The sequence below is a fragment of the Cnephaeus nilssonii genome, assembly GCF_951640355.1.
Source record: "Cnephaeus nilssonii genome assembly, chromosome: 17".
Taxonomy (NCBI): Eukaryota; Metazoa; Chordata; class Mammalia; order Chiroptera; family Vespertilionidae; genus Cnephaeus; species Cnephaeus nilssonii.
The window spans coordinates 44,684,279-44,697,679 of NC_137088.1; the positions used below are offsets into that span (position 1 = coordinate 44,684,279).

Sequence of the window (13,401 nt, forward strand, 5' to 3'; positions counted from 1 at the left end):
GTGAGAGCCCCTCAACTCCCCGGATGTGGGATCAGGTCAAAGTCTTCCCAACTCATGGACACCTCGCACCTTTGACTTAGAGACGGGGAGAATCCCCAGTCGCTCTGTCACGGAGAGCATGTTCTGTCGGGTTTCCTTTAAAAACAAAACCAAACCAAAGAAACATGTACCAGACACTGTTCTGAGTGCTTCATAAATATTAACTCACTTAATCCTCAAGACCATTTCCTGAGAAGGTACTTTTATTATTGCCGCTTTACAGATGAGGAGACTGAAGCTCGGAGAGGTTAAGTGGCTTTCCCCAAGTCACACAGCTAGTAGGCGGCAGAACCAGGATTCAAACCTAGGCAGTTTGGTTCCAGAGAACATGAGGGAAAGAAACAGACATTAAAACCACTGCAGAAGCAGCGACAACAAAGGGATGGAGATGGAAACTAACACGCTTACGATGTACCAGGCCCAGAGCCAGTGTTACTGGGTTGGTTTCTCTTTAAATGGGGTACAACTGGACTTTTAAAAAAAATAGTAATTAATAAAGGTGAGAGATTAGTCTTATTTATTGGTTTCTCGACATCTACAAATAAAAATCCATGCAGATTAACTGGTATGCTTTACTGCGTGCATGTTATTCTTTAATAAAGGTATAATTTTACTTTAAAATTTTTAATGGCTGAGTTCCTTAATGTTTTAAGGGCATTTGGATCAAACAAACAATCCTTACAAGACATTTTTTAAAAATCACCCTGAACTATCTTTCCAATTTTTGTCTTAAGAAGAAATCTAAGAAAACTCTTTGGAATTGTTCTGTCAAACTATATACAAATCAGACACAAACAGGAAAGAGACTGATCCATGTTTTCCAGGACCTGGAGAGTCTAACTCACAAAGCACACTTACAGACACCATACTTGCCGGTCCCTAGTAACAGGGGCTCTGGGAGGCTCTGTGCCCGGGAGGGAGAAAAGTCCCCACACTTCATTCAATAATACATTGATCAGAAGCTCATAAATCAGTATGTAGGTGGCCCAGCACCTCAAAATGAAAATCTCAACCCTACAAATGAGTTCTTAGAAATGGGCATCTCCAACAAATGTTCTGTTGATCCTAACTCAGTTAAAAACACCCAAAATTCTTCAATTAGCCAGCATCGCTTAAGGCAGTTTATTGACTCTGATACAGGACCTACCACATTCTCCAAGGTAATTAGAAGCTCCATAAATGCTGTTTTTGGCAGTGACTGGGGCCACACATAAAAACATGTTTATTCCCAAACTGTCAGTGAAATATGGGGGTGGGACCAGGTCCGACTTGTTACCGCGAACGTGCAGAAAAGGAAAGAGAGTGCCGAGGGCCCATTCAAACTGAGATTACTCATCACTGTGACAGAGAGCAAACCACCCCCGAAGTCCTGGGGAAGAGGGCAATTCTGAGTAAGGGCCCTTCTCAGAGAAAGACATTCTGAGTAAGAGGGAGAAACATCACTATGCCTCACGGCTACTCAAGGTGACAGCCGGAGAGCCTGCTTCCAGGGTGCTGGCTCTTAGCCCTGAGGATTTTCCTGGCCACAAACTGGGGAGAGAGAAATGAATCGTGCTGATCCGTTACGTGCTATTCACTAATATTTCGATCAAATATGATCCATCTGAAGCACAGGGTAGAGCAAGCCCCCACCCCATTCTCTTGGGCACCTTATCTTCCGGCTCACCAGCTGGGCTCCAGTGGGGACAGGGCCTGCGCTTGCATCAGTGTTGCCATAGCTACTGTCATGGCAACCACCCCTTGTTGCCCGGGCAAAGATACTCTCTCCGGGCTTGGGAGCCCTGATTCAGGGATGCAGCCCCTGCAGAAGCTCATCTTTTTATCTGTCCCCAACCTGCTCAAGTCTCTACAAGATGGGGAACCTACTGGGGGTCCCCCAGCTCCCTTACATGCATTTGGACCAGACTAATATGAATCCAGGGCTGGCAGGGAGATGGGGTGCAGAGCGGCCATGCAGATGGCAGCGTGGCGGTGAACCTCTGCCGGGACCTCAGTGCCGGGCAGGGCTGAGTTTGAGTTCTGGCTCTGGCACTGGTTAACGGGGGACCCTTTGCCAAGGGTCTGGCCTCAAGGATGCATTAGAAAAAGAAGAAAAGGGATACTGTTGGGTTTTACACTTTGCAGAGCTGCTGTGAGCTGTAAGTAGACCCAAGCATGTAAAGGACACACCGGTTGTGATTGGTGGTTATTAATAACTCTTGTCACCCATGCAACGGTGCTGGCAGAGAAGCAGGAGCCCTCAGCCTCTCCCCGGCCACTGCCTGTACAGCTCCACAGCCCGACGTTCAATCAGAAAGCACTCCTGTCGGCAGCACCGACCGGAGGGCCGGGCAAGGCCAGTGTTCGCACGGTTCGCGCAGGCCCCGCTGAGCGCTGCAGACAGGCTAGTGGTCAGTGAGGACCCCAGGTTCAGTGCCCTTCTCACTGGCTCCTTTGAAAAGATTATTTATCAAAACACACCCACTACTTATATTCAACATAAACACCGCTGAGCAAAACCACCTTTTAAGGTACTTAAAGAAACCTTTAAGGCCACATGGTAGCATTCCAATTTTTCTTTAAAATTCTGAAAACCTCATGTCCACACTGTCAGCAGGGGTGATCTCTCCGGGCTCCCACGCACCAGGGAAGCCGCACTTGCCATGCCAACCACCACCCCCTGTGTGTGTGTTTCACCAGAATCCATAACCCTGTCTTGTGTGAAACCCAGTAATTCCATTAAATAGTGTCTGTTTTCAAATAATGTGGAAAGATCCTCAGAGAGCCATCTGGTCTCCCACCCTCATGTAGCAGCTGGAAAACTGAGAGCCGGCTCAGGGTTATGTGGTCAGTTGGTGACAGATGGGGACCCTTGTAGGGTCCCCTCTTGCAGGCTCTTTTCTTCCTTCCTGCTCTCTTGATGCAAGTGTTGCTCGGGTAGATGTCAGCTGCTTCTCGCTGCCCGACATTTAGCTCCCCTTCTTCTGCCAACAGCACCCTGGTTTCCTGTTTGGGATGCCCTCTCCCCAGCACTTAGACCCTGTGATTCAGGAAGGGCCAGCCCCGGGCCCCCGAGACGGGCATGAATTGTGCAGGGCGTTGTGTACAGAGAGCCTACTCGAGAAGGGAGCTAATCTAGGGAAAGCAGAGTGAGAGACCTAGAGCGATAGACTCCTGGGGACAGAGGGTTAGCCACCTGGATCCAGCCATGCCTGAAGGCAGAACTATCTCTGGATTTGCTGAGTGAGTCCATTTAAAAAAAAAAATTCAAAAAGTGTGCATTATATATCTGTCACATGTAACCCCAAATAACTATGTCTTGTTTCTTTGTAAAAGAAAGCCAATGACAAAATGGAAATGTTCCCAGGAGACCCTCCCCAGTGCCTAGCAGAGTGCCCGACACACAGTAATAAGCACGGTACATGTGTAAGGAGTGACACCTCTTCTTCAGGTCTCTTCTCGGTAGGACCCTCCCAGACCACCCTGCTGGAAACCACCGCCCTCCCCAGCCTCGCTGCCCCCACCCCTGCCCTTTCCTGTGGTGTTTATCACCATCAGACCTAGCCTACGACTGACTCAGTGCTCCTTGCTGGCTCCCTCCACTCCAATGCCATGAGTGGGGGCTTCTGTCTACTTTGTTCACTGCTGTATCCTAGGGGACAGATCAATGCTCAACATCTGGTGAACCCGTGAACGAGGGAAAGGAGGGTGGGATGAGTGAGGGCACAGAGCGAGCAGAGGAGAGTGCCCAGCACGTAACAGGCACCCAGGTCCCCACCTGCCTGCTGCCTCAGCCAGCAGACCCTACGGCCTCTGGGACATGGGTCCTCTTCCCTCTTCCCTGAGCCAACACTCCAGCAGCCACGCCCACAATCCGGGCAACCTGGGGCGCCCCCCCCCCCACCCGTATGTAGCATCACCAAGAATTAAAAGACAAGTAGCCCCTTGGGTTATAAAGATGTTTTCCTTGTGTCCCCTGCTTTTAGAAATACTATATGCTCGTTACAAAAGCATACAATGGAACAAGTAAACTATGAAAAATCATAATATTGAACCTCTCAGTTACGTTTTGGGCACAAGTCATAAACAGGCACACTGCTGATATAGCTTATATGACCCAGAAGGTGATATGTGGCCGAGGGAGGGAGGGAGGGAGGGAGGAAGGAAGGAGGGAGGGAGGGAGGGAGGGAGGGAGGGAGGGAGGGAGGGAGGGAGGGAGGGAGGGAGGAAGAGGGAGGGAGGGAGAGGGAGGGGGAGGGAGGGAGGGAGAGGGAGGAAGGGAGGGAGGGGGAGGAAGGGAGGGAGGGGGAGGGAGATTGAGAGATTCTAACATTTAAAAATGCGGGAGATTCATTTAGAAGCCAGGTATCTGTCTTCAGCTCACTGTCACAGAGGGCTCTCCTTCCCACATATGACAATGGCCCGCGGGGGCTGAGCGGCAGCTGCCCCTTTTAGGTGGGGGTGGGCTCTCGGCACCTCTGCCTCTCGCCCTTGTGGCCCTTGCACTGCCCCGGCTGCTGGTTCCAGGTGCCGCCTGGTCCCTGTCACACGCAGAGCTGGTGACTTCTGGCCTGATGCATATGCCTTCAGACTTCGCTGTGCTCCTAAAGCTTCCCACGAAACCCCTGATAAAACGTCCCTCCGCCTCCGACAGCGGCCTGGGACGCTCCGAATAACCACCGACGTCCCGCGTCAGAAAACACTGCCCTTGCAACCCCTTCTGCAGGCTCCGCAAGCCGCCAGGTTCCCCGTCGCCCCTCAGCTGAGTATCCCAGTCCATCGAGTGCTCTCCACACGCTTCGGCACACAGCCTCCCAGCTAACCCCACACGGGAAGGTCCCACAGTCCTGAGCACCCGTGGGCCGCCTTTTCATCGGGAAACTCCAAATCCAGTGTTTAAATCCAGCCCCCCAACGAGGGCAGGCTTTGTCGATGCAGGACAGCCACAGAGGCCGGCTGCCCCTGCAGGGAACCATCTGCTACCTTCCCGTGTTTGCTTTCACTCCGGTCCCACTAGTTAACTCCCTGGCTGCCTCGATGATTATTGTTTTCCTGGAGCCTAACCTGTCCCACACGGAGGAGGTCCTCACTCCAGGACAGTGGATGGTCAGTGAGGGGACAGACTCACCATAGGGGGTGGGGTGCTGCGTAGGTTTCAGGGTGGGAGGGAGGGGTGAGCCCCTCACTGCAGTTTCCAATTTGCCAATGTCATGAGAAAATGATTATAGTAAATTGTTGAATTTTGAAGTATGGTGTAAAGTTACATAATGAATAAATTCAGGTTAAAAAAGATAAGGAAAACTCTATAATACATCATGATAGTGGTAGAACTTTTTTTAAAATCCCTTTGTGCACTTTCCACTTTCTGTTTTATAAAGTTAATTTTTAACGGCCAACGCTGACCTATAACCAAGTGAATATTTGCCTCTGGACTTCATAGATGGCGCACCGCCAAGGGCCCACTGAGGAAAGGATAATATTTTGAATTTGTTTGGCTCTCAGAGTGCATTTGAGAGGAGGAGGAAAAGCAAATACAGGAGGCCAGGCTGGCCTTCCACAGTGGAAAGCGATCCTCACACTCCTCGGTGGCCCTGTGCTCGCTGATACCCCACCCCCACCCCACCTGCTATCAGCAAAAGCAACACTGGCTTGCCTCCTGGACCCTGGAAATCCAAAATGTTTTGGGAAATTCTATTTCTTTTGGAGCGAAGGATGGTAATTTTTTTCAGCACTGGCCTATGAATGCTTCCAAAGAAAAACAAAGAAACATAAGGAAATCTAACACAAACACCATGAGTTTAAACTAAAACAGACACAGGCCTTGCAGAGCACGCTGCCCGGGTGCTGGAACCGTCCTCGCCCCTGGAACAGCCGGAACGCACGCGCATCGCAGGGCATGGCCCGCTGAGGACACGGCATGTTCACCGCTCCTGGGAGCCCTGGACCGGCTCTGCCACCTGGGCTGGTCTCCGGGCAGGGTGGGCAGCGAGAGCTCAGGGCAGCTCCCTGTAAAGACAGACGAGGAAACCGAGGCTCTGAGAGGGGAGTGTGCACGGCTGAGGACAGAGCCGAGCAGCTGCCTGCAGCCCTCCCGCCTCGTCCCTCATTCATTTCACAACCGTTTTCTGGGTGCTCCTGGGTGCCAGGCCCTGGCGAGAGAGTGAACCACGCAAACCTGAAACTCACAAGCAAACAGAGCCAAGGGCTGGTGGGGAGGGGTGGACCGGTAACAAACAGCCAACCAAGTGAATGACCAAGATATAACCACAGACGGTGACATGGGCCGGCAAGTGGGACAGAAAAGCAAGGAGCCTCAAGTTATTCCTGGTCTCCCAATCCGTGCCCAGGAGATCATCGGCCACTGAGTGCCAGGCAGTTACAGGTGCCCCCGGGCCCCGCCAGACAGAGTGCACTTAGGGCTGGAGCCTAGGAGGGAGGCAGGAATCACCGGCAGAGCGGATTAAACTGGAGGCGTCCCCACCACCCTAAGGCCCCAGCAGCAAGACAGGAAGCGCGGGTGTGCAGCAGGCCGGCCGGGCCTTCAGAGACGGAGGGATGGGGCCAGCCCTGCTTCCCGGCCCAGGCTCCCCGGAGCCTCAGGCTGAACTCTCCTTCGCTTACAGACACCTGCTGCCACCAACCTCCCCCCACGCCCCGTCCTGGAGGCATTCCTCCCTGGCCCTCTCTCCACACCACTCTTGGGATTATGCATTCCATGTATGTTTTCCAGAAGCCTAGACGGTGGGGGAGACACCAGTCCAACTGCCTGCATCTCCCAAGGGCTTGGCCCTCAGCTCCCAGAGCAGCACCCAGGGCCTGGAGGGGCTGAGGTGAAGGCAGAAGAGACAAGAAAGAAATCTTCTCTCCACCAATTCCCAAAGGCCCGAGCCTCAGTTTCCACATCTGTAAATCTGGGGTGAGGACCCACCTCCTGGAGGGTGCCGACGGCGTGTCTTGTCTTCCCGCCCAGCAGCCTGCATCTTATTGACTCATTTTTCCAATTACACTTTCACATACACTCAAATTCACATTTTGGGGTGCAGATGTGAGTTTTGACGAACACTTGGAAGTATGTGGCCCCACAATGAAGACAGAGTTCCACCCCCAGCCCCCAAAGTCCTTCCTACACCGCTTGGTCGTCACACCCTCCTCCCACCCCGGTTCCTGGCAACCGGTGATGTGTGTTCTGTTCCTGTAATTCTGCCTTTCCCACAATGCTGTGGAAGTGGGGTCGTAAGCAGTCGTCTTGTGTGTCCGACTTCTCTCACTCAGCACGGCACACCGACACGCGTTCCTCCTCATCATCTTCTCCCCAAAGAAGCCTCCTCCCTTGGGGACGGGCTCACAGAAATAACAGTGGGCCTGCTGCCTTCTCCACCCCTGAGACTTTATCAGCAGCTTCCTGGAACCCATTCCGGCTTGGGAAGGAACGCTGAGCCAGGAGTCCAAGGCCCCCGCTTCCCGGCTAAAGGGAACCCAAACTCTGAGATCTGTGCAAGCCCCCCACCCTCTGAGGTTGCTCTTTGGTAAAATGGCCAATAACACCCAAACCTCCTCAAAGACGATGCCGGCTCCAGGTGGTGGACTCGAAGGCAGAGTGCCATTTGGGAATCAGGGGGCAGGGCTAGCGGTGGAGGGGCTGGAGCTTGGTTTAACAGTACGGGCCTGGGGGCCCTGCCAGGTGCAGGCAGGTGGATCCAGCCCACGGTGGGACTGGGATTTGCAGCTGAGGTCAAAGAGAATGCCCTGGCGTGGATGGGCTGGCCACAGGCAAGAAGCTCCAGTGATAGCAGAGGCCAGGGCTTGGGGAGGGGTGCACCTGAGGGCAGGGAGGGGGAAGCCAGCAAACGGGAAGAAGCAGAGTTGTCCAGAAGGCGATGGGGCCAGGGCCCGCTGCGGTCAAAGGGGCACCCACACGGCCGACTGTGCGGAGTGCACCTGACGGCCTTGCTCTCGGGACATGGCTATAACCTGTTTCAGGGCAGTAGTGGGGGCGCGAGGGGGCAGTCAGTGGGCCAAGCTCTGAGGAGGAAGAAATGGAAGCAGAAGAGAGGGTGAACTCTATTGAGACTATTGGGAGGAAAATGAAAGAGAACAATGGGATGGAGATGGTCGTCCTAATATTAATAATCATGAATACTCATAATGGCCCATGGTTATTGAGTACTCACTCAGGGCCAGGTGTGTGCATTCGTCTCAGATAATCCACACAACTTGATGGGGAGATTTTGCTAACACCCCATCTCACAGATGAGAAACTGGGGCACTAGGCGAGTGCACAGTACTCTAGCAGGCAGGGGAGCTGAGCTTTGGCTCCAAGTCGTCATCATCATCATAGCCTCCCCACCACACAGGAGTTGAGCCCAGCTGCTGGCAATGCAAAGGCTTAGCAGGAGCCAGGGCAGGAAGTGTGTGCCCAGGAGGGAGGCAGGAGGGATGCTGGAGGGAAGGAGCCACTGGAGAGAGAGCTGGAAGATGAAGGAACCCAGAGCCGTGGGGTGGATACCACTCCTGGGCGTGCTCTTGAGCCCCTACACTGGGGGTTCGCTACATTCTTTTCAGTAATAATCCATATGTCAAACCCGATCCTACTCAAAGACATCCACTTGGTAAAAGCAGAGTTGCAGTTGAAAGGAAGGAGGGAACCCAGCAACCTCCCCCTAACCGTACCCCCTACGACCTACCCCTCCATCCTGGTGGCCACTGAGGAAGGGACCTTCTTAGGAACAAGGGATTCCTTAGGGCCTCCAATCTCAGATGTTTGCTTCCCGAGAGAGCTCTCTCTCAACTTTCAAGTATCCTATCTAATAAAAGAGTAATATGCAAATTAACCATCACTCCACTACACCCGCAAGCCACGCCCACCAGCCAATCAGAGCGAGTATGCAAATTAACCCCAACCAAGATGGCTGCAGCCACAGAGAGCAGGAGGGAGGCTTGGGTTTCCCTGGCAATGGAGGAAGCCAAGCTTTCCACACACCCTGGCAGGCCCAGGCCTTCACTCAAGGGTACAAAGTTTCAATTATAGAAGGTAAATAAATTCCAACAGAAATGGCGGCAGCCATGGAGCTGGAAGAGCAGGAGGCTAGGGTTGCCCCGGGTGATGGAGGAAGCCAAGCTTCTGCAGCCCTGGCCAACCTAGGCCTCCACTCCAGGCTACAAAGTTTCAATTATAGAAGATAAATAAATTCCAACAGAAATGGCTATCGCCACAGAGCGAGCAGGAGGCTTGGCTCTGCTCCAGGCTTCAAAGTTTCAATTGTAGAAGATAAATAAATTCCAGATACCAGGGCCTCCGCTTGGGTCGCCGGGGGGCGTGGCCTGCCTGCAAACCACCACAGGCCCCTCGCCCAGGCCACCCCACGCCCCAGGGGAACCCCCATCCTGATCCGGGACACCCTTCAGGGCAAACCAGCCGGCCCCCACCCGTGCACCAGGCCTCTATCCTATCTAATAAAAGAGTAATATGCAGATTGACCATCACTCCAACACATAAGATGGCTGCCCGCATGTGGTCAAAGATCCTGCCCCCATGTGGACAAAAGATGGCCACCACAAGATGGCCAGCAGGAGAGGGCAGTTGGGGGGGACCAGGCCTGCAAGGGAGGGCAGTTGAGAGGGACCAGGCCTGCAAGGGAGGGCAGTTGGGGGCGATCAACCCTGCAGGGGAGGGCAGTTAGGGGTGACCAGGCCGGCAGAGGAGGGCAGTTGGGGGCAACCAGGCTGGTAGGGGAGCAGTTAGACATCAATCAGGCTGGCATGGGAGTGGTTAGGGGGTGATCAGGCTGGCAGGCAGAAGCGGTTAGGGGCAATCAGGAAGGCAGGCAGGTGAGCAGTTGGGAGCCAGCGGTCCTGGATTGTAAGAGGGATGTCCGACTGCCCGTTTACTGGGATCGGGCCTAAATGGGCAGATGGACATCCCTCGAGGGATTGGAGAGGGTGCAGGCTGGGCTGAGGGACACCACCTCCCATGCACGAATTTCGTGCACTGGGCCTCTAGTTTAAACAATAACACATTCAAAATTAAAATTAACCAGAGATGCGTTGTGTCTTGTGTCTGCACCACACAATCCAGCCTATAATTGGGACTCAACATAACGGTGATGGAGAGGTTCTGGCAATACCTGTGTGGGTCAAGTCTGGATCCTCCCTCCCTGGCTAAGTGAACCTCAGTAAGTGTCTGACCCTCAAAAAGCCTCAGAAGACCCAGCAGTTCCCTCACCTCTTGAGATGTTAAGGTTAAATAAGCTGGCACTCAAATGAGCACTTAGCACAGTGCCCAGCTAATGGCAAGAGCACAATAAATATTACCTATCAGTATTATCAATAGCATCAACAAGATTAAAAATACGTTGGGGAAACACAAAGAATCCACTGGAAGGAATTAAAATGCACCCCATGGGAAGCACAGTGTCCTGTATGTCCCAGTGTTGTTTCCTCCTAGGACTGGCCAGTGAATGCTCTGGTTTCTGAAACCATCTCTTGCATTTTTGTACCAATGGGAAGCGTGGCCTGGACCATGGAGGTGTGCAGGCCGGGCTCACCTGGAGCCAAGCATTTATTCACTGGTGTTTATGCAAAACTCTGTGCCCACGTGGCCCCCCTTCTGTCTGAGCCTGTGTTCTAAGAACCTTGGAGAATGCGCCTCCCTCTTATGACTTTCATAGGGCTTTGCTTGCTTGACAATAGTAGGTGCCAATGTTCAAATAACAGCACAGACACTGCAGCTCTAAAAGGGGAAGCCCCACCCTTAAGAACTCAAAATTAAATTAGAAATACTTAGAAGTGAAATCTTTTCCAGGGCTGAGGGCAGGAGACAGCAGGGTTCCTGCCTTCACAAGAGAACAGTTTCAGGCAGAAAAACACACTGAAAGTGAGGGAAGAGTGCCCCCTGCTGGCCAGAAACACACAGCTGAAAATAAGTACTGCCTCAAGGCTTCGGTCTCAAATACCTTCTGTAGTTCTTTGTTTTGTTATTCATCTGAACTGCAATTAAAAAAAATATATCTGAGAGAAAGTACAAGGTCATAGAGTATTTCATTTCACTCCTCACTTGTTTCTCTTGCTGGTGCATTTGAATGTCACCTTAGAATGTCACCTAAAATGTGAATTCTACAGCTCTGCATTAGAGAACCCACGCAACTTGGGGAGTTTGGCCAAGTGTCTGCAGGTGGCCCACAAAAGCATCCCATTTCCATTCTAAGAGGCTGTTCTTTTCATCAGACTCCATGCTTCATAGACAGACCCCCCAAATCAAAGCTACCTGCTTCCTCCCAGAAAACCCCAGAGGGTCTAAATGCAGAGACAGCAAGATCCCAGTGGCCCAGACTCTATGAAGTTAGGATGTTAACTTGTAAAAGACTGACAACTTCTGACAGGTTAAAAATAATTCCAAAGGTTACAATTTAAACAGTTTATATTTCAGGTTGGGATAAGAATCTTATCCCACTATTCTTTTTTGCCACATTTTTTTCATGACTATATACAGACACAAACTATATATATATATATATATATATATATATATATATATATATACACACACACACACATATACACACATGTGAGAGTGTATATATATGAGGATATATACTTATATACACACACTCACATGCATACACACACACACACATCTTCCTGGATACTTCTTAGAACCAACTTTCTTTTCCTTGGTCATTAAGTTCTCTCATTAATGAGCTGAATAGGTATTTTACCAAGGCTAAGCATATATTTATACAAGAGTTAAGGGAGGTTTTCAGAAAAAGTAAACCTTTATATGAGTTCTATGAGATGAAGAATGGTAGGGGAAAGCATTCCCGGCAGAAGTGACATGTGCAAAGGCCCTGTGGCAGGGAGTATGGCACACTGGAGAAACGGAAAGAAGGTTGTGTGACCGCCAACATCTGTGATTAGGGCCTTTCTACCAACACCTGCTCTATCAACATGGTGACATAACTGTCAAGTAGAGTCCCTCCTATGTGTCCTAAGGACACAGAACTGACCTCCCAGGGTGAGAGAAGAGCTGTGTTCCCAGAATCATATTGCTGTAACTCCATGTGACCCTTCTCTAGTAACTGGGGAGGAGCCAGGTCAAGGCAGCTGGCAAAGTCCCAGTTCCTGAGAGGGAGAAGACGCCTCTGTATGGGACGCCAACCTCAGCACACATCACAGGGGAGAATCGAGATCCCTGGGCATCAACAGCTCTGCGCCAGGCCCTCTGTCAACCTCAGTGCCTTCTGTAGTTTGGTCTAGCTCCACGGTCTGCTTATTCACCAAGTCAACACGGCATAAATACCTATTCAAGAAGGCTTGTTAGATCCTACAATAGGATAATTTCTACACATTCCCAACAAAAACATTGCTGTTCACTCAAATCGTACAACCGTCTCCTGAGAATGGGGATTTTTCTCTCTCCCATAATGTAAACAACACCAGCCCTGGGAGCAGAAAACCCTGGCCAGAGGCTGGTCATTAACTGTGTGACTCTGGACACGTTGCTTACCCTGCCTGAGCCTCAGTGTCCTACTCTGGAAGGGGAAATATTCATAGCTCATTAAAGGTTCGGGGATCATGGATAAAAGCACATTATCCTCTATAACAAAACCCTAGTATGCAAACCGACCGAACAGCGGAACTATGGGCAGAACAACCAGTCACTAATGTGCGCACTGACCACCAGGGGGGCAGATGCTCAACACAGGAGCTGCCCCCTGGTGGTCAGTGCACTCCACAGGGAGAGTGCCGCTCAGCCAGAAGACTGGCTCATGGTTGGAGAGCGCAGTGGCAGTGGCGGGAGCCTCTCCCACCTCCACAGCAGTGCTAAGGAGCAGCGAGCAGGTGGGCAGTAAGGAGCAAGGGGTCCCGGAGTGCGAGAGGGATCCCGGACTGCGAGGAGGATGTCCTTCTGCCGGCTTAGGCCTGATCCCTGGGGACATAGGCAGTCGGACATCCCCCAAGGGGTCCCAGACTGCAAGAGGGTGCAGGCTGGGCTGAGGGACCCTCCTCCCTCTTCCCCCCCACCCCCCGCAGTGCACAAATTTCGTTCACTGGGTCTCTAGTAGAGTATAAAATACATTGTACACGTTACTTTCAGTTGTTATGACTACTGGATGCTATATTTAAAGTATTGCAAGGCTTTAAATAAACAATACACCTTTATATAAAACTTGGGCAAATTCTCCATATAAAAATGCAAAGACAAAACATGGCAAAACAGCAGGAAGAAGTCTACACGCTGCAGTAACTGAAAGCCGGCAGGCACCTATCTGGGTCGATGCTGCGTCAGGCACTGTGCTGGGCTCTCACCTGCTTCAGCTCAGGCACTGAAGTAGTAACATATTGAGAACTTAAGTCCATATGTTCGGGTTGTTACTTTTCAAAGAG

At 51.6% G+C, this 13,401-nt stretch overlaps 1 protein-coding gene across 6 annotated transcripts in view; it reads right to left on the reverse strand.

Moving 5' to 3' along the window:
* The window catches only part of ARHGEF3 (Rho guanine nucleotide exchange factor 3), a 296,634-nt gene that overhangs the window by 199,734 nt on the left and 83,499 nt on the right, over positions 1-13,401 (reverse strand). The window contains exon 1 of one of the 6 annotated variants that reach the window (XM_079794769.1): positions 8,703-8,717. The exons of the other annotated variants lie outside the window; for them this stretch is intronic. Within the exon in view, the coding sequence (XP_079650895.1) occupies positions 8,703-8,710 (8 nt within the window). The 5' untranslated portion in view covers positions 8,711-8,717. Of the gene's footprint in view, positions 1-8,702; positions 8,718-13,401 lie in introns of those variants that run through there. 6 annotated transcript variants of the gene reach the window in all.